Consider the following 22,437-nt stretch of genomic DNA (forward strand, 5'->3'; position numbering starts at 1 on the left):
CCGGCCCGTTCCCGCTCCCCGCACCAAGCCAGTGGGGCGCGTCGTCAGTCCGGCACGGTCCGTGCCTGTTCCACCTGTGCCTGGTCCGGCACCGGTCAGCTGCTCCACACCGGAGCCAGAGCAATCCGCTCCACCGGTGTTCAGTCCAGCTGCGGCTAGCAGGGCCAGACCACGAGGGCGAGAGAGAGAGTGGTGGTCACGCCCGGAGCCGGATCCGCCTCCGAGGCTGAATGCCCACCCGGCCCCTCCCCTGTGGTGTTTGGTTGGCGCGGTCGCAGTCCGCGCCTTTGGGGGGGGGGGTACTGTCACGCCCTGGCTCTGGGGACTCTTTAATGTTGAGCCAGGGTGTTAGTTCCTATGTTTAGTTGTTCCTTGTTTTCTGTCTAGATCGTTTAGATCTATGTTGGCCAGGGTGGTTCCCGATCAGAGGCAGCTGTTGCTCGTTGTCTCTGATTGGGAACCATACTTAGGCAGCCTGTTTTGCACAGTTGATTGTGGGATCTTGTTCTGTATAGGTTTGTGTTGGTGAACCTTTAGACTTCACGTATCGTTTTGTTGTTTTGTTATTGTGTAAAGTACTCATTAAAAGATGTACGCCTATCACGCTGCGCCTTGGTCCGGTTCCTATAAAGATCATGACATATAGTTATGATTTATAGATTATTTACCAATCCTTAAGACATGCCTTATAAGTGATCTATCATAACTCTTACCCATTTTTTAAAATAGCTTACTTGCATTTGAAAATGTAATAGATTAACAAAGAATTGCAAATCATGAACACATGTCTTATAATTGGTCTATTAATGGCGTATTAATGACAATATAAAGTTTTACTCATTATGGACATAGTTAAGGTCCTCAAAGACTGCTCTGTGCAAAAATAAATACATAGGCTAAGTTGATGTGAAAATTTAACAAACATTTCTTGACAAAAATAAAGCAGCCTATATGCATCAATTGGTCCAATGGGGGGCATCATTAACAATGCATCAGTATGTTTTAAGGGCTGCTCCTTATTTAAAATATGACTAAAATAATGTATCATTTTCTATGTTATCCAGAGACTAAATTCCCCTAAACAGTAAGACACTTCAAATGGAAATGTAATCAAGTAAATATGTTCCAATCATTATTTTTCTATCGTGGTTGAGATCAAAGCACAGGGGAAATATAGCCACTCTCTCCTTTCTCCTATCATGACCGAATCTAACAGCCAGCTCCTCCTCAGTGTTTCGTTTGCATCACTACTTGTGTGAGCACTTCTTCGCGCACCATATCAACCTACGTTCCCGAAACGATTCAGCAGATACTAAAAAGTATTCGATTATCTCCAGGATACAATTCAAAGTGGAATAACCTAAACGAAGGATGGAGACAACCGTACCCGGCTGCTGCCCTTATTGTTACATTGCTATATGGATGTGGCTCTTTACCCTAACTTCCACCCTGGACATGACCAAAACGGAGATAAAGTGCATTCCATCATGCCAGCTCCCTGTTATCAAGCCTTTTCCCCCGGAACTCTCTGAAGTGGTATTTGATACAGTTGGAAAAGTACCAGAGGGTGAAGTTGTGGGGTTTTCAGAGAAGTCACCAGGTTGTCACCCCTTTAATGGCAGCTGTAAAGAAGTCAATGTTGCGGAATATTTAGCGCGCGTCTCAGGTGATGGGGAGGTAATAAATTCAGTGCGTAAATCCGAGCAGCCCTTTTCAAATAAATCACACACCCGTGGATTTGAAGAAAGTCAGCGCAGGGAGAAACTTTCCAGTTCTGAAGAGCTCTACCAGCATCAAAGTGGTTCGGACATAGATATTCCACCTGCCACCATCAATAAAGTAACCGTAAATAACACTAGACATAATACAATGAATTGTTTTGGAAGAGAAAATAGACTTAAACAACATGAGTTTGGAGAAAGTTTTAGGAGCCGTGGAAGGCGACGAAAGCGTAGCTTCCAGACGGCGGAGAGCAGAGCAACTTGGTCCGGATTCAGATGGAACGGTGAAGATGCGTCAACCTCCGATCAACATGATGAGTTTAAAGTCATTTGTTCTACATTCGCACTCACCGGGGATTCAGCTCATAACCAAGCCATGGTGCATTGGTCCGGCCAAAATAGCAGTGTAAGTCAAACTTGACAATGATGATTGCCTCCTTGCATTAGCCTATAGCACACGGAATAATCAATTTGAATGTATAACAATTTTCTGCATTTTAAAATAGTAATTTAGGTGGTGGACTTGGTCTTCTGAAGGGTCTATAATATGTAGTTAAGTAGTTGTGTGTAAGCCTCTAGTGCAAATCCTGGAGCTTGGTTAAAAATGTGAGGCATTGGAAGAGCATGGGCACTGACAATGCCCTGGCAGTGCAGACCAGTGCAGCAGGCGATTTAATGAGAGGATGCTGAAGAGCTGGATTGTGGAAATTGGAAACACACACAGAAAAACACACTCACTCCTTGATATCCTTCCTCTGCGCTTAAGGACTGCCCAGTTCAATTCAAACCACATGTTTTCAATGTGTTTCAAGTTCACAGACTCAAATTGCCTTGTAAAATGTTGATTTTGTGGCCAATATTTCTTTGTACCCTTACAAAAAAAGATTGCAGTTTTGAAACTGCAGTAAAAGTGCAGTAACTGCAGTTGACTGTGATATTTTAGATGCAGTAATTGCAAAATGTGTACAACAAAATGTTGTAAGTAAAAAAAGTAGATGTTGAACTGCATTTAGTCTGCACTCTAACTGCAGTTACACTGCAAAATTACTGCAGTAAAAAAAAACAGTGCTATTTTGGACGCAGTATTTGCAGCATACTCCAGTTATGCTGCACTCTAACTGCAGTTATACTGCACTCTGACTGCAATCTTTTTTCGTAAGGGTGGATTTTGAGGTGAGCTTGGGTTTATTGTCTTGCTGGAAGAGCCACTTGTGGCTATATTTTAGCCTCCTGGCAGAAGCAACCAGGTTTTTGGCTAAAATATCCTGTCACTTGGTAAAGTTAATGATGCCTTTGACCTTAACAAGGGCACCAGGGCCAGTGGAAGGAAAATAGCCCCATAGCGTCAAAGATCCACCACCATATTTTATAGTAGGTGTGGGGTTATTTTCCTTTGCCCTCAGAACAACCTCAATTCGTCGGGGCATGGACTCTACAAGGTGTCAAAAGCGTTCTACAGGGAGGCTGGCCCATGTTGACTCCAATGCTTCCCACAATTGTGTCAAGTTGACTGGGTGTCCTTTGGGTGGTGGACCATTCTTGATACACAAGGGAAATTGTTGAGCATGAAAAACCCAGCAGTGTTGCAGTTCTTGACACAAACCGGTGCGCTTGGCACCTACTACCATACTCCATTCAAAGGCACATAAATATTTTGTCTTGCCCATTCCCCCTCTGAATGGCACACAATCCACAATCCATGTCTCCATTGTCTCAAGGCTTAAAAATAATTCTTTAACCTGTCTCTTCCCCTTTATCTACACTGATTAAAGTGGATTTAAGAAGTGACATCAATAAGGGATCATAGCTTTCACCTGGATTCACCTGGTCAGTCTATGTCATGGAAAGAGCAGATGTTCTTAATGTTTTGTATACTCAGTGTATAGCGTAATTCAGTACAGGTCTCATTTATATAATTTATGTTTTGCATAATTCTTACATACTTTATTGTTCTCATATGTGTATCCTTTTCATTTTCATTCAGCATTGGATTTAGTATTTAGTATTTATTAGGATCCCCAATTAGATCCTGCTGAGGCAGCGGCTACTCTTCCTGGGGTCCAAACAGGAAACAACATAACAAATAAAACACATAATATACATGAATATACATAGATAGCACTAGATTTACATTACAATTTAGTCATTCAGCAGATGCTCCCATCCAGAGCGACCCACAGCTAGTGCATTTATCTTAAGATAGCCAGGTGAGACAACCACATATCACAGTCGTATCCCAACCATGTATCACACACAGTGCATTCGGAAAGTATTTCAGACCCCTTAAGTTTTTCCACATTTTGTTACGTTACAGCCTTATTCTAAAATTGTCTCTCATCAATATACACACAATACCGCATAATGACAAAGCAAAAACAGGTTTCTAGAAATTGTTGCAAACAAAAGAAGGAGAATATTACATTTACATAAGTATTCAGACCCTTTACTCAGTACTTTGTTGAAGCACCTTTGGCAGCAATTACAGCCTCGAGTCTTCTTGGGTATGACGCTACAAGCTTGGCACACTTGTATTTGGGGAGTTTCTCCCATTCTTCATACAGATCCTCCAGCTATTTTCAGGTCTCTCCAGAGATTTTCGATCGGGTTCAAGTCCGGTCTCTGGCTGGGCCACTCAAGAGACTTGTCCTGAAGCCACCCCTGCTTTGTCTTGGCTGTGTGCTTAGGGTATTTGTCCTATTGGAAGGCGATCCTTCGCACCAGTCTAAGGTCCTGAGCGCTCTGGAACAGGTTTTCATCAAGGATCTCTCTGTACTTTGCTCTGTTCATCTTTCCCTCGATCCTGACTAGTCTCCCTGTCCCTGCTGCTGAAAAACATCCACACAGCATGATGCTGCCACCACCATGCTTCACCGTAGGGATGGTGCCAGGTTTCCTCCAGACATGACGCTTGGCATTCCGGCCAAAGAGTGCAATCTTGGTTTCGTCAGACCAGAGAATCTTGTTTCTCATGGTCTGAGTCCTTTAGGTGCCTTTTGGAAAACTCCAAGCGGGTTGTTATGTGCCTTTTACTGAGGAGTGGCTTCCGTCTGGCCACTCTACCATAAAGGCCTGATTGGTGGAGTGCTGCAGAGAAGGTTGTCCTTCTGGAATGTTCTCCCATCTCCACAGAGGAACTCTGGAGCTCTGTCAGAGTGTCCATCGGGTTCTTGGTCACCTCCCTGATCAAGGCCCTTCTCCCCCGATTGCTCAGTTGGTCGGGGGGCCAGCTCTAGAAATAGTCTTGGTGGTTCCAAACTTCTTCCATTTAAGAATGATGGAGGCCATTGTGTTCTTGGGGACCTTCAATGCTGCAGACATTTTTTGGCACCCTTCCCCAGATCTGTCGCTCGACACAATCCTGTCTTGGAGGTCAAAGGACAATTTCTTTGACCTCATGGCTTGGTTTTTATTCTGACATGCAATGTCAACTTTGTGACCTTATATAGACAGCTGTGTGCCTTTCCAAATGATGTCCAATCAATAGAATTTACCACAGGCGGATTCCAATCAAGTTGAAGAAACATATCAAGGATGATCAATGGAAACAGGATTCACCTGAGCTCAATTTCGAGTGTAATAGCAAAAAGTCTTAATACTAATGTAAATAAGGTATTTCTGTTTTTTATCTTTAATAAATGTGCAAACATTTCTAAAAGACGGTTTTTGTTTTGTCGTTATGTGTAGATTGATGAGGGAAAAAAGTAATTTTAACAATTTTAGAATAAGGCTGTAACGTAACAAAATGTGGAAAAGTCAAGGGGTCTGAATACTTTCAGAAGGCACTGTATATCATAAGATATCTTGTTATATACTATTATTTTGAAGACCAATGTATCCTTAACTACAATAACATTTTCAGTAACGGTTACATAAACTTTTTACTTGCTATGACTTTGATGTGTTTGTTTTGTCAACCTTGGTTGAATGCACTGACTGTAAAAAGGCCAGCTAAATGGTCAAAATGTAAATGTAAAAATTGCAAAGAACACTGGGTAATATGTCACTGCATGGTTAATTCCAGTAATATACTGTAAATTAGATTACAGTATCATTTTTGGTACCGCAAAATGGATTACCGTAAAATAGATTACAGTAGCTGTACATACAATAAATTACAGTAACTTACCTGCCAATTTCTGCCAGTAAGTTACTGTAATTCTACAGGAAATGTTTTACAGTGCACTATAACTCTCTGGATCTCTGACATTAACATATTTATTCAGCACAAACTCCTTCAAACTGGCCTTAACATCAAAAATAAAATATCCATCCTAAACATTTATTACATGTAACAAAATGTTGCACAACCAAAATCCTCAAAAGCCTGTATTTTCGCCTTTCATTACATTTGCAACCCCTAATTGAATATCCATTTTGATCTATGTTTCCCTGAACCTCTGTGAACCATATCATTTTAACTGGGTACCAAGAGTATATACAGTAGTTATCCAACATTTAGAAAGGACTCTGGCTAGGGATATCCTGATGCTATCATACATTTAGGAAAAGCTGAAATTTAAGATGCATTACAGACACCACTGTGGCGGACATTTCTCTGTTGTCAATTCTTGACGTGAAAAATCATCAGAAGCCCCTCACTTCTTCTTTGCGTGTATGCGTTTGCTCTAATAACTGTGGCAGCCTGCTGAGCCTTGAAGCTTCATCCTGCATGAGGGGGGTCTGATCAACGCTGGCAAGATAAGAAATCGAGTGGGTTTGTTTTCTACCCAGCCCAAAAGTAGCACCCGCTGAGCAGAGGATGCTTTCAAAAAACACTTTCAACTCATAGATGCCTTCTGAAATGTGGGTGCTCAGAGATAAAGGTCCAGGGTTGTGTGTGTTCTGTTGACAAACTCAAAGCTAATGTACCTTACCAGCAATGAGATTTGTCTAACTCTTATATAATGAATGCTCATTAGATGCTCGGTCTAAAAGCCTGCTTCCCCTCTCTGCAGCACACTCAGTGGGGCTAAGGTCCAACAGAAGTCTCCAAAATATGATTCACAGTTAGGGCTGTGATGGTCATTACATTTTATCAGCTGGTTATAATCATGCAAAAGACTGCCAATCTCACGGTAATTCATCATTCATTAAAATAAACATGTTTAGAATTTCCAGGCCTCCACGCATACAAGCTGCTGATGCCCGCTTTTGGAACATCTACATTTAAAAAAGTACAATAAATCAATGTAATATACACCATCACAATAAATCAATTTTTTTGTGGGTATTTTACCCCCTTTTTCTCCCCAATTTTGATCTTGTCTCATCGCTGCAACTCCCCAATGGGCTCAGGAGGCGAAGTTCGAGTCATGCGTTCTCCGAAAACATGACCCGCCAAACCACGCTTCTTAACACCGGCTGCTTAACCCGGAAGCCAGCCGCACCAATGTGTCGGAGGAAACTCCGTTCAACTGATAAGAGCGTCTGCTAAATGACTAAAAATGTACAAAAAAATGTAAAACTGACAACCGAAGTCAGCATGCAGGTGCCTGGCCTGCCACAAGGAGTCACTAGAGCGCGATGAGCCATGTAAAGCCCCCCCGGCCAAACCCTCCCCTAACCTGGACGACACTGGGCCAATTGTGCGCCGCCCTATGGGACTCCCGATCACGGCTGGTTGTGATACAGCCCGGGATCGAACTTGGGTCTGTAGTGACACCTCTAGCACTGCGATGCAGTGCCTTAGACCGCTGCGCAACTCGGGAGGCCCATCCATTATTTATTTTAGGCAGGTCTAAAGAAACATTATGATATGAAGAAAATACATTTCAGAAGAACAGAATATGAGTTGGCCTACTGTATGTTATCTGGCTATGCACCATGCCATAGGCTGTAGACTTGTTCATTTAGCAGACAAGATATGATTATAAGTCCTGTGCCATTATTTTATATTCTATGATTTTATAGTAAGAAGAATATAATTGAACTTAGTTGAATAAAATAGAAAGGATATTTTCCCATTCTGGAGCGAGTGTGTATGTGAAGTGGCTATGTTGATCGTAAAAGAGATAATTTGAAACAGGTCCTATATGCTAGATTTAGAGTTATTTGGCAACTTTAGTTGTGAATCATACAAACCTTATAATGTCTTAGAAATGCAAACATACTGTATATGGGCTGCATGATGCCACTATAGGCTATTGATTATTTGAGAAAGACAAGAAAAAAAAAGGATTGCACTCTGTTCCTTGCAATAGGCTGCACAAGCTGTTCTCTCAACATCAAGTGATCATATTTTCACCCATCAGACTATTCTCAATTTAATCTTGTCTTTAATAATATGAAAATTAGTTTAGATTTAGAATGGCCCATTATCAAATGGGCAGGAAGAGGGGCAGGGGAAAAAAATACATGTAATCCGTATGCACTGAAATAGCGAATGGAGGCCACTTTCCTGCTGGTTCGTTTTTCACTCACGCTGGGTAGGCTACTCCGGTTATTTCACTCCACACATCAACCACTGTTTGTGGAGCATGCAGGCTCTTGCTGCGGGACAGGTTTTATCCGCCCAAATTCTGTATGCCATGGGCTCTACATCCAATTTCGGAAACCAAGTGAAATCTTTTTGGGAATATCGATTCCAATATGTTTTCACAACGAAACATATTTCATAAAACTCTGCACGCTCGAGAAAGGAATGAAGGAAAGAAGGGAGGAGATGGAAACGCATGGTGGTGAGATATTTTGTAGCTAAAGGTAATGTGTCAGCCTATTAATTATGAAAATATAACAAATTCCCTATTACTAGCCTATTAAAAATCAAATACAAATTCACTGTAAGCCTGTATGCACAATCAATAAACAATCAATGAACCAACTGCATCGCCAAGGCCTATACGTTCTCTCCCAGACTCATGGATAAAAGGTTTGGAGCAGTATGCATAACAATACAGTCCACACTCAAAGGCGATTACTAGAATTTGTTTAATTTTGTATAGACCAATTATGTAACAAAGACATCTTAAATCAGTTTTTTAAATGCAGTAGGCTATGTATTGTACAATGGCACAATCATTATTTTAATTCAGGTATTTTGGGGGGCTTGGGCTCATACAGTGCATTCCGAAATTATTCAGACCCCTTCCCTTTTTCCACATTTTGTTACATTACAGCCTTACTCTAAAATTGATTGCATAAAAAAACATACATTTACACACAATACCCCATAATGACGAAGCGAAAACAGGTTTTTAGACATTTTTGCAAATGTATTAACAATAAAAAAACAGAAATACCTTATTTGCATATGTCGTATATGATGAGTGGTGGCAATTATTGCTGTCAACAAAAAGGAGTCTGCTCATACTGAACATTGATCATAAGGTTTATTCAGATCACAAGCTTCAGCAGGGGTGACAGACTCGCGAGGTCTGGAGAGCAGTGTCCCCCAATTCTAATAGCTGCTCTGGGGTTTATTGTCTAAAACCCTTCTTATATAGACAATACCAAAATAAGGGTTACCCCCTCTTCTGGCCAATCACCAGTCTCCCCTCGGGCGTCACCCTCCAAGCGGCACATTTCAAATAACATCATAAAACATCCCCCCTCTTGCCTGAACAACCAACATTCTTTCAGTTCCATCTAAAAACCTTTAACACCATCATATTGTCAATACACTACATTCCCCCCTTTCGAGACAACCTAAACGTCTCGAAACCAAACAGAATAAGATTATAACAAGTAACAATTTATCTCATTGAGTATCTTTAACATTAAACCAAAACATTCTTCTCTAGAGCGTAAATACCTTTCTATGAAATACCTGTTTATGAAGTGTGAATACATTACTATGACATATGAAGAAATCTCTATGGAGTGTAAATACATTACTATGAAATATGAACAACTGTTTTTGAAGTATGAATCCATTACTATGACATATGAAGAAATCTCTATGGAGTGTAAGAGCGAAAAACTGTCTGGCAGCCATCCATCCATATCAATCAAGACAGTAAAATTCTCTCACGGTCCCTCTGCCCCAGGCAACCACCGTCGGTACTCCAGATAACCTCATTAACCCTGTAAATGCATTTGAAACTATGATGCAATTAAATACACATGTAAGCCCCTGCAAACATGCAAACAAAATCCTATCCATAAACATCCATTGTACGGCTGGTCAACCCATAGGACCGGACAATGAAACTCTCCCTTCCTAGCCTCTCTGTCCCTAAACATTCACCGAAATAAACAAAAACATCTAAGATCCTCCCATGTATTCAATAACATCAAACATCATTCTACAAAAATTAATACCTGAGACTATTACACAATTATGTATTACACATGTCTATATTTCATTGCAAACACTGGAATGCAGTCCACTACACTTCATCTCCCTGTAGTGTCCTCTTCCAATGGACTTGTTGATGATGGAATCAGCCACACCCTCCTTGTTTCATCTCCTCCAGTCATATTGTCCCTTCATATTGTCTTTGTCTGAATATTCCACTCTCCCCATGTTCTCCCAAATGCCTCTGGAATGAAAAGAAAAGAAACGACCAAACAGTATCTTTTGCAAAACAACATTTTCAAATTAAACCTCAACATCAATTTAAGAATATAAAAATGACCTATAAATGATGTATGAATCACATTAACCTATCCCCCCCTTGATTCATAAAATCATTCTAAAATCATACTAAAAAAATGTTTTCCCTGAAACAAGAAAAATAAAATGATCAAATAATCAAAAAGGATATTTATCCATTCAGTAGTCCATCCATCTTCCTCCAGATCCGGAACAGTCAACCCCGGCATCGGAGTGTTGTCTCCAGGAATCACTCTCCAACCTATCTCAATATCATAACTTTCTCAAAGATCAGTAACAAATTACAAACATCACAGTGTTATCAAAGCTGAAACTAAAATCTGACCCATCACTGCCCCTACTGGCCTAATTGATCTTGCATCCTCTCAGATCTCCCAAACCCATCCCTTATAATGCATCTATAACCCCAGTGATATTATCTGAACTATCTGGACTCAAAGTATAACTAATATTTATCAATATTATCTTCCCAAATGTTACACCATACCATGAATGAAGTCCCCCCTTTTCCCTTAGACTTACCCTTCAATGATAGGCTTGAAGACTATGACATGTAGCCATGTCTCTTTTCACCCCATTTTCAACCCTAGCTTCAGATTTCTGTGTTGGTACCACTCCTCTTTTAATGGTAAAAACCTCATATGGAAGCTTAACCGTTGACCTGTAACAACATCCTATCCCCCATAGGGTAAGAATATACTCTATCATCACAAACCCACCAAATATCTCTAAAATTCCCATAGTCACATTGTCAGTCAAAAGCTAATCTTTTAACCATCAAAGTCCTGCTCTTCTTACTACCTGATATATAAAAAGTAACCTATTATTTGTCATTACTACCCTTAAGGTCATACCTATCCAAGGTTATCCTATACTCATCACACTCTGATATTCCCATAAACATACCCCTTACCTCATATGTTTTATTAGAACAAAAACAACTTTTAGCCCTCAATATTTCACCTGAATACTTCATGGTTCCGTTGTTACCTAATTTTCCTTTCCCATTTAACAATTCCCATAGGGTAATTCATTTACCCAAGAACACTACTTAAACCTAGGCTTAAACCACTGTTCTGACAACAACATTATTTTATCTGTCAATGACTGTTGCCAATACCTCAGTCATGACAAAGCATAAGACTGACCCACACCTGATAGAGGCTGCGCAACCGTCTAACACGCTTGGGATGGAATTCTCAACAGACATGGACCCTCAAGATTCCTCACTGATCTTACAGAATGAGTTAATCTATCTCTAATTTCCACAACAGAAGAACGAGCGGTACTGATCAGATACCCCCCCCCCTGTCTGTCATCAAAATCAAAGATCTCATCCTGTCCTCCATGATGAATCTATATTCTCTCTACTACTATCTGTTCTCCTATTTTAACCCTATTCGTACTATCATTGACAGCACTCTCCATCCATAACCTAAACCCCTGAGTCCTTCTTGCTAACCCCCTTTAATTTCAGAACAGTTGTTGTCGGTATCATACTCCTATATTTGCTATTGCCATAGTATCATTAATCCCTTCCAAAGTTACCATTAAAGTAGTTGATTTAGCTGCTGTATCAACCCTAATTACTTCTAGTGCAAAGTTTCCCATTATCCTCTGTGTCTTATCTACTGTTGGAATGACTACTGTCCATTCAGTTCTACTCCTCCTGAACTCCCTCAATGACTGTGGAGGCTACAACAGACCTCTACTCTTCCATTATAAGCATTACTTTATGAATTACATAGCCCTTTACCCAATAATTCTGAACCGGAACAAATTCTAATGCTTGCACTAGATAAGTACACATATTCTCCCTGACCTTTCTCTGTAACATTACGCAACATAAGTGAACAGTCCCTCCTAACCCTCTTCTAAACTATATCTCCTTTTACTCCTGGTCCTGATAACAATACTTATTCTCCATAATTATCTCTCCATATGGGAGAAACGTCCCCATCCTAAACCCTAATAAGTATTTTTCCCCCTAAAATTGGTGCTGTATTGGTTCCCTTATAATCAAATGCAATATATTTATGACTTTAATACCTATCAATGTTGAAAGAGTTAAATTGCTTCTTACTGTTGTTATAATAGACTCACGTGTTGATGTCCTTAGTTACTCCTAATTTTCCCCCAGTTTTCCCCTAAGACTTTGAACTCTTTCCTTGTACTTCCATCCATCACCACTAGTGTCACTTTTTCCCCAAATCTCAGTCCTATCTCTAAATCCCTGACTTTCAAACTTTTGATTACACAAAATACACCTATAATGACCTTGATCTCCCTGCTGGAAACTGTAAATATAGATACTCAATCACCCTCAAATCATTCAGCAACACATACTTTCTCAATGCATCTGCTCCTAACCGATTTAAACTCCTACCATATCTTCCCACTAAACTTTAAAATGTCCTTCCTCACTGTTCTCTCTCTGTCTTACTACTAACTTTGAAACTTAGCTTACTGTCTCAGAGTTCTTCCAACCCTAATCTACTCCTAACTTATTTTAATCTAATCTTTTCTCTCATAACATTTAAAACCTTTTCCCCTGATTTATTGACAAAATCTCTTACCACCAAATTTTTGGAATATGTGATTGGGAAAGTTCCCCACCTGCTTCTGACTCATTACACACAGACTTGGCAAAACGACTAACCACCTTTTAGCCTAGCCTGAAATCCCTTAATGTAAGAATGTAACCCAGAATAATAATCACCCTATTAAGTTTATTTTCCCAAACAGATTGTCTAATAGGCAATCTAATAAATTATCATCCTTCCTATGATATTATCTTTTTAAGCAAATGATTCCCAAAAACCCTACTTTTTAAAATATTCTACCAGACAGTCAGTCGTCTAGTGTGCCTCTGATTGAACACTTCAATTTACACCATGCATCTCTTCCCACAATGTCATTGGTATATTGTCTCTTTTAATTCCTATTTGACTTCTATAGCAGAGCTCAATTGATTCCTTAAAAGTAATTAAACTGTTTTACTACATCAAATCCCTATCCTACCCTAATAATTTTACATAGTGAGATGTTTAACCTCTTTAGGCTGAACACATAAATTTTCCCACTATTCACTATCACTTCTAATGGCCGGTTGTTTCAACTGTTAGCTATTTTCTCTTCTCCTCTAATCGAGGCTCTCAGCAATGCACCCCCCTTCCGGATCTCCTCTAGACACTAACAGGTGATCTTGAATTGCCCCTGTATCTTCCTTAAAAATGTTCTCTGTTCTTCCTCCTAACTTGTTGCATGAACAGGTAAAGTACCCAATCTGTCCATAATTATACCAGTCTTCTGAAAGTTGCTGAAAGTGTAGCTGAAATATTCCTCCTTCTTCTTTGTTCTTCTCCCTCTCCAATTCTGTGTCTGTCCAGAAACTGGCGGTCGATATGGAACATCTGGTCCCCCCTTGGCTGGTACAATTGCCTTTGATATTGTTCAGTTAAAGCTGTAACAGTGATTGTTGATTTGATTCACTCTGATTCTTCATAACCAACACTTATTTTCTTCTTCTCCACCCCCAGTTATAAGTTGTATTTGATTGAGTTTTCTTCGTCCTGTTGTTCTCGTCGTTGACATATCAGTATTCTTCAAAAGGTTCTCTTCTAAGTTCTGTCCTCGAAATATCATCCATTTCTTCTTTGCTCTTGTACCCTTCTTTCTTCAACCTTCATCAGAGATCAAGTCTCCAGTATCCTTCTTTCCTCTCTTGCCACTTCCTTCTGATCACAGAGTCACCTCCACCCATGGCCTCTCATCAATCACTCTCATCTTCATCATCCTCTTCTCCTTCATGTTCCAGACCTCTCATTTTCTTCCATCTTCTGGATTCATCTTCATCGTTGTTTCTGCTGGTACCCTATCTATTATTTGTTCATCTTAATTTCTGATACAATAATCACTCCTAGATGATCATTGTAAGCTGAGAATAAACATCCCTAAGCTCTACTTTTTAGCCTATCTTATCGCTGGAATATTTTATCAATTTCTGTTATCAATTTCTGCTTGAGAATGAAGGGCAACTTTTGTTTCACTTGCCGGATACCCTAGCAACACTTTAATTAAAGGATTACCACTATTTCAACCCGTGTAATGACTTTCATAGTCCTGATATCTTTTTCCCCATTGTAGCAAGCCTTTCTATTCCTTTATTGTGAACTATCCTATTTTAGACTATATAAGTTATATAGGCTTCCCCCCTGTAATTCTTAATATAACCTAAACAAATCCATTAACAATCCTGAATAATTAACCCCAATTCCTATTCCTATGTCACCAATATCAATTAGTGTTGGCTATCTTACCCCAACCCATCAAATGCAAGTAAATGAAGTTAGTAAACTTCAGACTAAAATACCCATAAACAAAGCCTTCTAACCTTACAACCCTTCAATACTCCAATTCCCATAACCCCTTGCTCTATTAGCTCTAATTATCTTAAATTTACAGAACAATCCTCAATCCATCCTTGATTCCCAACACATCTGTAATCAAACCCCAATGATACACAGCCTCCAAAATGCAATTTTTAATGAAATAGTATTTGCCAAGCCCATGTAAAATTGTCATAACATCACATATCTTTAAATTGGAAAATGTTGCAACCTAGCCTGATATCTGATCCTCTGCTGCATCATGTGACGTCACGTCATGTGACGTCACGCCACGCACAGGTCAGCCCCTCCTCTCTCTCTCGTCTCGCCGTTCCATGTTCCTCTCATATTTCAAAAAAACATAGAAACACACAAGATTTCAGCAGTTAATGCAATCACTGAGTATTTCCAACCATTCAATATTCATTCGTTCTACATTATTCACTCTAAGACTAAACTCAGAACTAAATAGATCGCTCAAAAACATTTTTTATTTTAATCCGTCTTTTAATTATTTAATTCAATTTATTATAATCCGCTACCATATATCTAATTTATAAATTCAATAGGCTACAAAACAAGTTTCATCTTTAACCAATCGCAGTTTAAACTAGAATCATCGTGTTAAAATTTATCCTCTGTCTGTCTTCCCTTGCAGGGTAACGCCAAATGGGACCTATGACCTGTACCCCACCATTTTGTTTTGTAGGCTTAGCTCACCCTCATTTCGTAGTTTTTAGCCCCGTAAAATCAACACGTGTCCTAATCTCGTGTCATAAACTCCCCCTTTCTGTCGGGTAGTATCGCAAAATTAAACGCATGCGCACAACCATTCAAAAATCCCTTTTCACCGTGAAAGGAAGATTTTCTATTCTCTCTCCCCAAACAGACAGAATAACACTCCAACTGTAACTCTCATTTTCCCCTCCTAGTCAAACAACATTTAACAGCGCTCACAAAACATACAACCTGACTTACAGACAGAAACAAATTTAAGAGACTTTAATCCATCGCAATGGAATCTCTAAGGATATCCGTTAGCACGTAGCACGCAACACAATTAGCATTAGCAGTTAGCATTAGCCTGAGGTACACTGTGACACAAAACCCAGTTAGCATTTAGCCTTAAGCATTAGCATTAGCATTTAGCCACGATGTACCACGTTGCCCAAAACAACCCAGCCTTAGCTTCAGCCTCTAGCCAACTGCGGCCTACTAGCTATACAAATGAACACCCCGCACCGTGGCCAAATCATTGTCTATCAGTAATATCTCCTTCTAACTTTGTGTTGCCGTAAGTTCTGGATAATCATAGAGAGGTTACCCCAAGCATTATAGTTCGTCAACCATACGATGAGTATATAACATACATATAATTCGTCCAGCTTAATAATTCCCAGAATTAACCCTACACCACATAACGCGTTGCAAGGATTTTATGGCCCATTCCTAAAGAATCGCCTCGATCCGAGGGCTTTTCCAGATTCCCGGTGCCCTAACTATGCAGACGTCTTCCAACATTTATTATCTACCAATCCATTGTCACCCGTTACCAATGAATGATACACTTTCAATACTTAAATCCTACCGTTTAATGCTCTACATTCCAATTACCTGCCGTTCTTGATGGAATACATTTTAGCAGACTCCAGTCGACCACAATAACACCACCGAGGCCAGGTCATAATGGAACATCCCTTCAATGTACACAAGTCATATCCAATCTAACAACCTCCGAAGCGGTAAGGACACTCACCCTTTTCCATGCTTCAGAGAGAGTTAGGCCGGCGGTTGACTGAAACAAGGAAGAGACGCAAACCCAGCCCCACGTTGGGCGCCATTATGTCGTATATGATGAGTGGTGGCAATTATTGCTGTCAACAAAAAGGAGTCTGCTCATACTGAACATTGATCATAAGGTTTATTCAGATCACAAGCTTCAGCAGGGGTGACAGACTCGCGAGGTCTGGAGAGCAGTGTCCCCCAATTCTAATAGCTGCTCTGGGGTTTATTGTCTAAAACCCTTCTTATATAGACAATACCAAAATAAGGGTTACCCCCTCTTCTGGCCAATCACCAGTCTCCCCTCGGGCGTCACCCTCCAAGCGGCACATTTCAAATAACATCATAAAACATCCCCCCTCTTGCCTGAACAACCAACATTCTTTCAGTTCCATCTAAAAACCTTTAACACCATCATATTGTCAATACACTACACATACGTTTTCAGACCCTCAGATCTTGCTGAGGCAGTGGCTACACTTCCTGGGGTCCAAACAGGAAACAACATAACAAATAAAACACATAATTACATGAATATACATAGATAGCACTAGATTTACATTACAATTTAGTCATTCAGCAGACGTGATTTCCGATTGCATTTGCATTGATGTCAGAGTCGTTAGAGGGAGAATAGAGCCCTGACTACCAGGCCATTAGCGACCTGATGATCGTTAGCGAGTTGGGTACTACCAATGCATATGCAGAATGCATAAGAGGAGATTACCGTGACTCAACGGTCACTTGGAATTTTACTGCGGTCATGACTCATGACTGCCGGTGTGGCAGTAATACTGTAACCACAACAGCCCTGGTCACTGTAACACATTGAAGATGTCATGGTTGTAAAGGCAAATGACCAACTCTGGTGTTGCTAATGTAAAGTTGTGAATGGTAGATTGATGTTGCAAGAGTTAAGGCAAGAATGAGTGTTGATGCTGGTTGATGGAGCTGCCCATAAAAGAGTAATAATGGTTATGAGTTATTATAGATAATATAAAGTATGAGGGGCTGATTTATGTAATGTAAAGGCAAAATCAGAGACTGATGTAACGAACATAAGAAGGCGTTGTGCTGATGATGCTCTCGCTACTGTCAATATAATGTACAGTTATAAATATAACAACTTTTCCCTGAAGGAGGGAACGAGGTATAACATACTATGTAGAGTGAACGACCAATCGTATTCACATGAGGAAAACTGAAATCACGCCCAATGGGACAATGAATGCCGAGCCTGCACTCGGAAGCTCCGCCTTCCTGGCTACTATACCAGGGCTCACATCCATTTCCTCAATTCAGTACGGCTCTTCAGCGAGCCCAAATCCCCTGACAGCGTGGGGCCAAAATACACTAAATGACCCAAAGTATATGGAGACCTGCTCGTCAAACATCTCATTCCAAAATCATGGGCATTAATATGGAGTTGGTCCCCACGTTTGCTGCTAAAACAGCCTCCACTCTTCTGGGAAGGATTTCCACTAGATGTAGGAACATTGCTGCGGGGACTTGCGTCCATTCAGCCACAAGAGCATTAGTGAGGAAAGGCACTGATGTTGGGCGATTAGGCCTAGCTTGCAGTCGGCATTCCAATTCATCCCAAAGGTGTTCGATGGGGTTGAGGTCAGGGCTCTGTGCAGGCCAGTCAAGTTCTTCCACACCGATCTCGACAAACAATTTTTGTATGGGCCTTGCTTTGTGCATGGGGGGCATTGTCATGCTGAAACAGAAAAGGGCCTTCCCCAAACTGTTGCCACAAAGTTGGAAACACAGAATCATCTAGAATGTCATTGTATGCTGTAACGTTAAGATTTTCCTTCACTGGAACTAAGGGGCCTAGCCCGAACCGTACCAGACCATTATTCCTCCTCCACCAAACATTACAGTTGGCACTATGCATTGGGGCAGGTAGCGTTCTCCTGGCTTCCGCCAAACCCAGATTTGTCCTTTGGACTGCCGGATGGTGAAGTGTGATTCATCACTCCAGAGAATGCGTTTCCACTGCTCCAGAGTCCAATGGCGGCAAGCTTTACACCACTCCAGCCAACGCTTGGCATTGAGCATGGTGATCTTAGGCTTGTGTGCGGCTGCTCGGCCATGGAAACTCATTTCAAGAAGCTCCTGACTAAGTTTTTGTGCTGACGTTGCTTCCAGAGGCAGTTTGGAACTCGGTAGTGAGTGTTGCAACCGAGGACAGACGACTTTTACGCGCTACATGCTTCAGTACTCGGCGGTCCCGTTAAAAGTACGAATCGCGAATTAAAAGTATGAATCACGGAGTATCGTAGCACAATTAGGTGCAAAAACTCGACATACCCAATCGCGGCCCACTTTTTGGAAGCGAACCACTCGATTTCATCCCTACGTTATATCGGCATCGAACATGTCAGCCTCCCTAGGAGAGGGGGTGAACTCAACAACTTACTGCTAAAACAAGAGGCTGCCTGGATCTTTAATTTAAAGACCCTTTATCCCTTCGGTCTCAACGTAGACTTTGATTTGAAGCCATTCTTGTGATTATTGTGATTTTGCTATTCATTGTACATTTTTGTGGGCCTACGTAGCCAAGTTGTATCTATGATCGTATGCTATCTATTCATGTTTTTTGTATGTTCTGTTTATCTCTTAATTAACCAATGATATCAGGCCACACCCGGCCATGATTACAGACACCTGTGTGTGTCCTTTGACACTATGTAAACTAGTGACCCGCAGTGTTTGTCATTATACCCTGATGAAGACAGCTTGTCTGTCGAAACGTTGGTTATTAGGTTATTCAATTATTGCATTTGAGCTCCTAGAGTGTGCGGCTCTCCTTTTCTTTTTCAAGTGTTCTACTCCGTTAGCCAGCACCTCGCCTAAATAGGTGTGCGGTTCTTTCGCCTCCATATTAGCTACCACTTCGCAGCTGAGCCGTTTTTGCTCCTAGCTGTTTCCACTTCACAATAACAGCACTTGTTGACCAGGGCAGAAATTTGACGAACTGACTTGTTGGAATGGTGGCATCCTATGACGGTGGCATGTTGAAAGTCGCTGAGCTCGTCAGTAAGGCCATTCTACTGCCAATGTTTGTCTATGGAGATTGCATGGCGGTGTGTTCGATTTCATTCACCTGTCAGCAACGGGTGTGGCTGAAATTGCCGAATCCACTAATTTGAAGGGATGCCCACATACTTTTGAATATATAGTGTATGTTATACCTCGTTCCCTTCTTCAGGGAACAGTAGTTATATTCATAACTGTACGTTCCCTTTCAGTAGGTCACTCGGTATAACATACTATGGGGACATACAGTACAATCACGCCCAACGCCGGCTCAGAGGGTACCAAACTAGGAGGCCCACGGTAGCCCAAGCATGAACAGGTTCCACCGGCTCCAAAAAGGGGTTACAGAAGCCACCTTTTTCCCTAATACTTACCAGAGAAACCTGAACTGTCAGAGCCCCATATAGGGAACTAGAACCTGCTGCAACTTGGCTATGCACACTGACACCCTGCCACTGCACCCCAAGTCGATAGACCCCACGGTTCCAAGAACAATACTTACCTTGCGAGCAGTGGTGTAAAGTACTTAAGTAAAAATACTTTAAAGTACTACTTAAGTCGTTTCTTTGGTTATCTGTACTTTACTTTACTATTTATATTTTTGCCAACTTGTACTTTTACTTCACTACATTCCTAAAGAAAATAATGTACACTGACACCCAAAAGTACTCGTAAACATTTTGACAGGAAAATGGTCCAATTCACACACTTATCAAGAGAACATCCCTGGTCATCCCTACTGCCTCTGATCTGGCGGACTCACTAAACACAAATGCTTTGTTTGTAAATTATGTCTGAGTGTTGGAATGTGCCCCTGGCTATCCGCCAATAAAAATAAAAGATATATAATTTTGCCATCTGGTTTGCTTAATATAAGGTATTTGAAATGGTTTATACTTTTACTTTTACTTTTGATACTTAAGTACATTTTATCAATTCCATGTACTTTTGATACTTAAGTATATTTAAAACCAAATACTTTTAGACTTTTACTCAAGTAGTATTTTACTGGGTGACTTTCACTTTTACTTGAGTCATTTTCTATTAAGGCATCTTTACTTTTACTCAAGTATGACAATTGAGTTATTTTTCTACCACTGCTTGCGAGCCTGAAATGTCAGAACTAGTTCAAGGAACCGCAAGTCCAAAACAACAGAACACCTGTTGTGACTTGGTAAAACACATACGCGTTGCATAGCATCGACCAGAGTCGATGAATCAGGGCAGCCCGAGGATCAAACACACAGGAACCTGCAGTAACCTAGAAACTGTGTACTGGCGCGGTGCCATGGCAGCCCAAGGCTCAAACCATGGACATGATTAAAACCATTAGATTGTGATAGTGCTGACGTCATCCAAGTATTCCTTACGGAAATCTCCCGATGGCGCATGAAGCCAGAAGTATTTGAATTTTAAGCTTGCCATATTGCTGAATGGGGCTGAATGGCACCAAAAAATTGCAAAGGATCATGGTCGATGTAGTCATTTTCATCCTGCCTGAGCGAGTCAACCTAAATGTCTATGGCATGAGGGCGCGAGCCTCCTCGTAGCCTGCCGGCCCGTGATTGGTGTGACAACAAATGTAGTAGTCAGAATGGATCACTATTTAATTAAATATCTCGATTTGTAGCGAACTTTAAAATACTTCACCATGGGGATCAAACTAGATCATAATAAACGTCTGTCTAAAAAAATGTGTTTGGCCGTTCTGGCGATCGTTATTTACATAGGCTTTCTAAGGCAGACGAGGGCTTTTGGCACAGCTAGGTTGCTACGCAGTAGCCAACCAGCAGAGCTTGTGACTTCACGCTCCAGACCAGACACTGGAGGCCTAGTTCAAACCCACATGAAACTGTGGTAACCCTGATAATGCACATTTTACACTCTGCCACACACAAAGGCAGCCCAAGGCTCAAACCCACAGGGAATTGTGGTAACCTGGATAAATGCACAACCTGCGCGCCGCCTAACACCCACTCCCGGATCTATGGACGTGAACCAATCGCTGGGATGCACCGACTGCAATAGCTGGCGAAGTGTGAGCATTTTGAACTTGCAAACCTTGAGGTGCTTGTTTAAAACATGCAAGTCCAGGATGGGACGCAACGTTCCATCGCTCTTGGGAATTAAGAAGTACTGGCTGTACCAACCGCTCTGTCACCACCTGAATAGCTTGCTTTTGAAGGAGAGAGGAAATCTCCTCTCTCAAGACAGGCGCTAGGACATTGGGGACCATTGACATAATGACACCACGAAAAGGAGGAGGACGAACAGCAAACTGCAGACCGTACCTCCTTGTCACCATCCTCATCACCCATGGTGAAACTACGCATGCCCGTACATTATCTCCTGAAGGGGCAGTGCACCACCCTGAGGACTGAGATAAAACAATTTTTTTGTTAAGCTTGTTTTTATATCCACCGCTCTTGACAACTGTGTGTCTGAATGTGGGGAAGGAACTGTGTTTATTATGCCCACACCTGGACAATATGGCACTCTCAATACCCCTGAACACCGAGGAACCTTGGGTAGAAACAATGTGCTTTCGTGGTACATCAGATAACTCTCTGCCACCCCAGATAACTCTAGCTAGCAATAAAAACAGATTCAAAAAACAGATAAAATAACCCCTTATGGCACGACGGGGACTGTGAAGAGACGCATTTTAACGCATTTTATATTGTATTTTGCGTTGCATTATGCATTGTATAATGTACAGAGCATTCGGAAAGTATTCAGACCCCTTGACTTTTTCCACATTTTGTTACGTTACAGCCTTATTCTAAAATTGATTAAATTATATTTTTTCTTGATCATTCGACACACAATAACTCATAATGAAAGAGTGAAAACAGGATTTTAGAGATTTTAGCAAAATGTATTAAAAATAAAAAACAGAAATACCTTGTTTACATAAGTATTCAGACCCTTTGCTATGAGACTCAAA

The 22,437-nt window shown here is 41.0% G+C and overlaps 1 protein-coding gene across 1 annotated transcript in view; it reads left to right on the forward strand.

Moving 5' to 3' along the window:
* Nucleotides 1-1,371: 1,371 nt before the first annotated feature.
* Nucleotides 1,372-22,437, forward strand: part of LOC311129332 (VPS10 domain-containing receptor SorCS1-like) — a gene marked incomplete at both ends in the record, with an annotated part of 107,529 nt that continues 86,463 nt past the window's right edge. The window contains one exon of the mRNA XM_084161605.1: nucleotides 1,372-2,127. Coding sequence (XP_084017731.1) covers nucleotides 1,372-2,127 — 756 coding nt within the window. The remainder of the gene's footprint in view (nucleotides 2,128-22,437) is intronic.

Source organism: Coregonus lavaretus (assembly GCF_964263955.1).
Source record: "Coregonus lavaretus genome assembly, chromosome: 1".
Classification (NCBI taxonomy): domain Eukaryota; kingdom Metazoa; phylum Chordata; class Actinopteri; order Salmoniformes; family Salmonidae; genus Coregonus; species Coregonus lavaretus.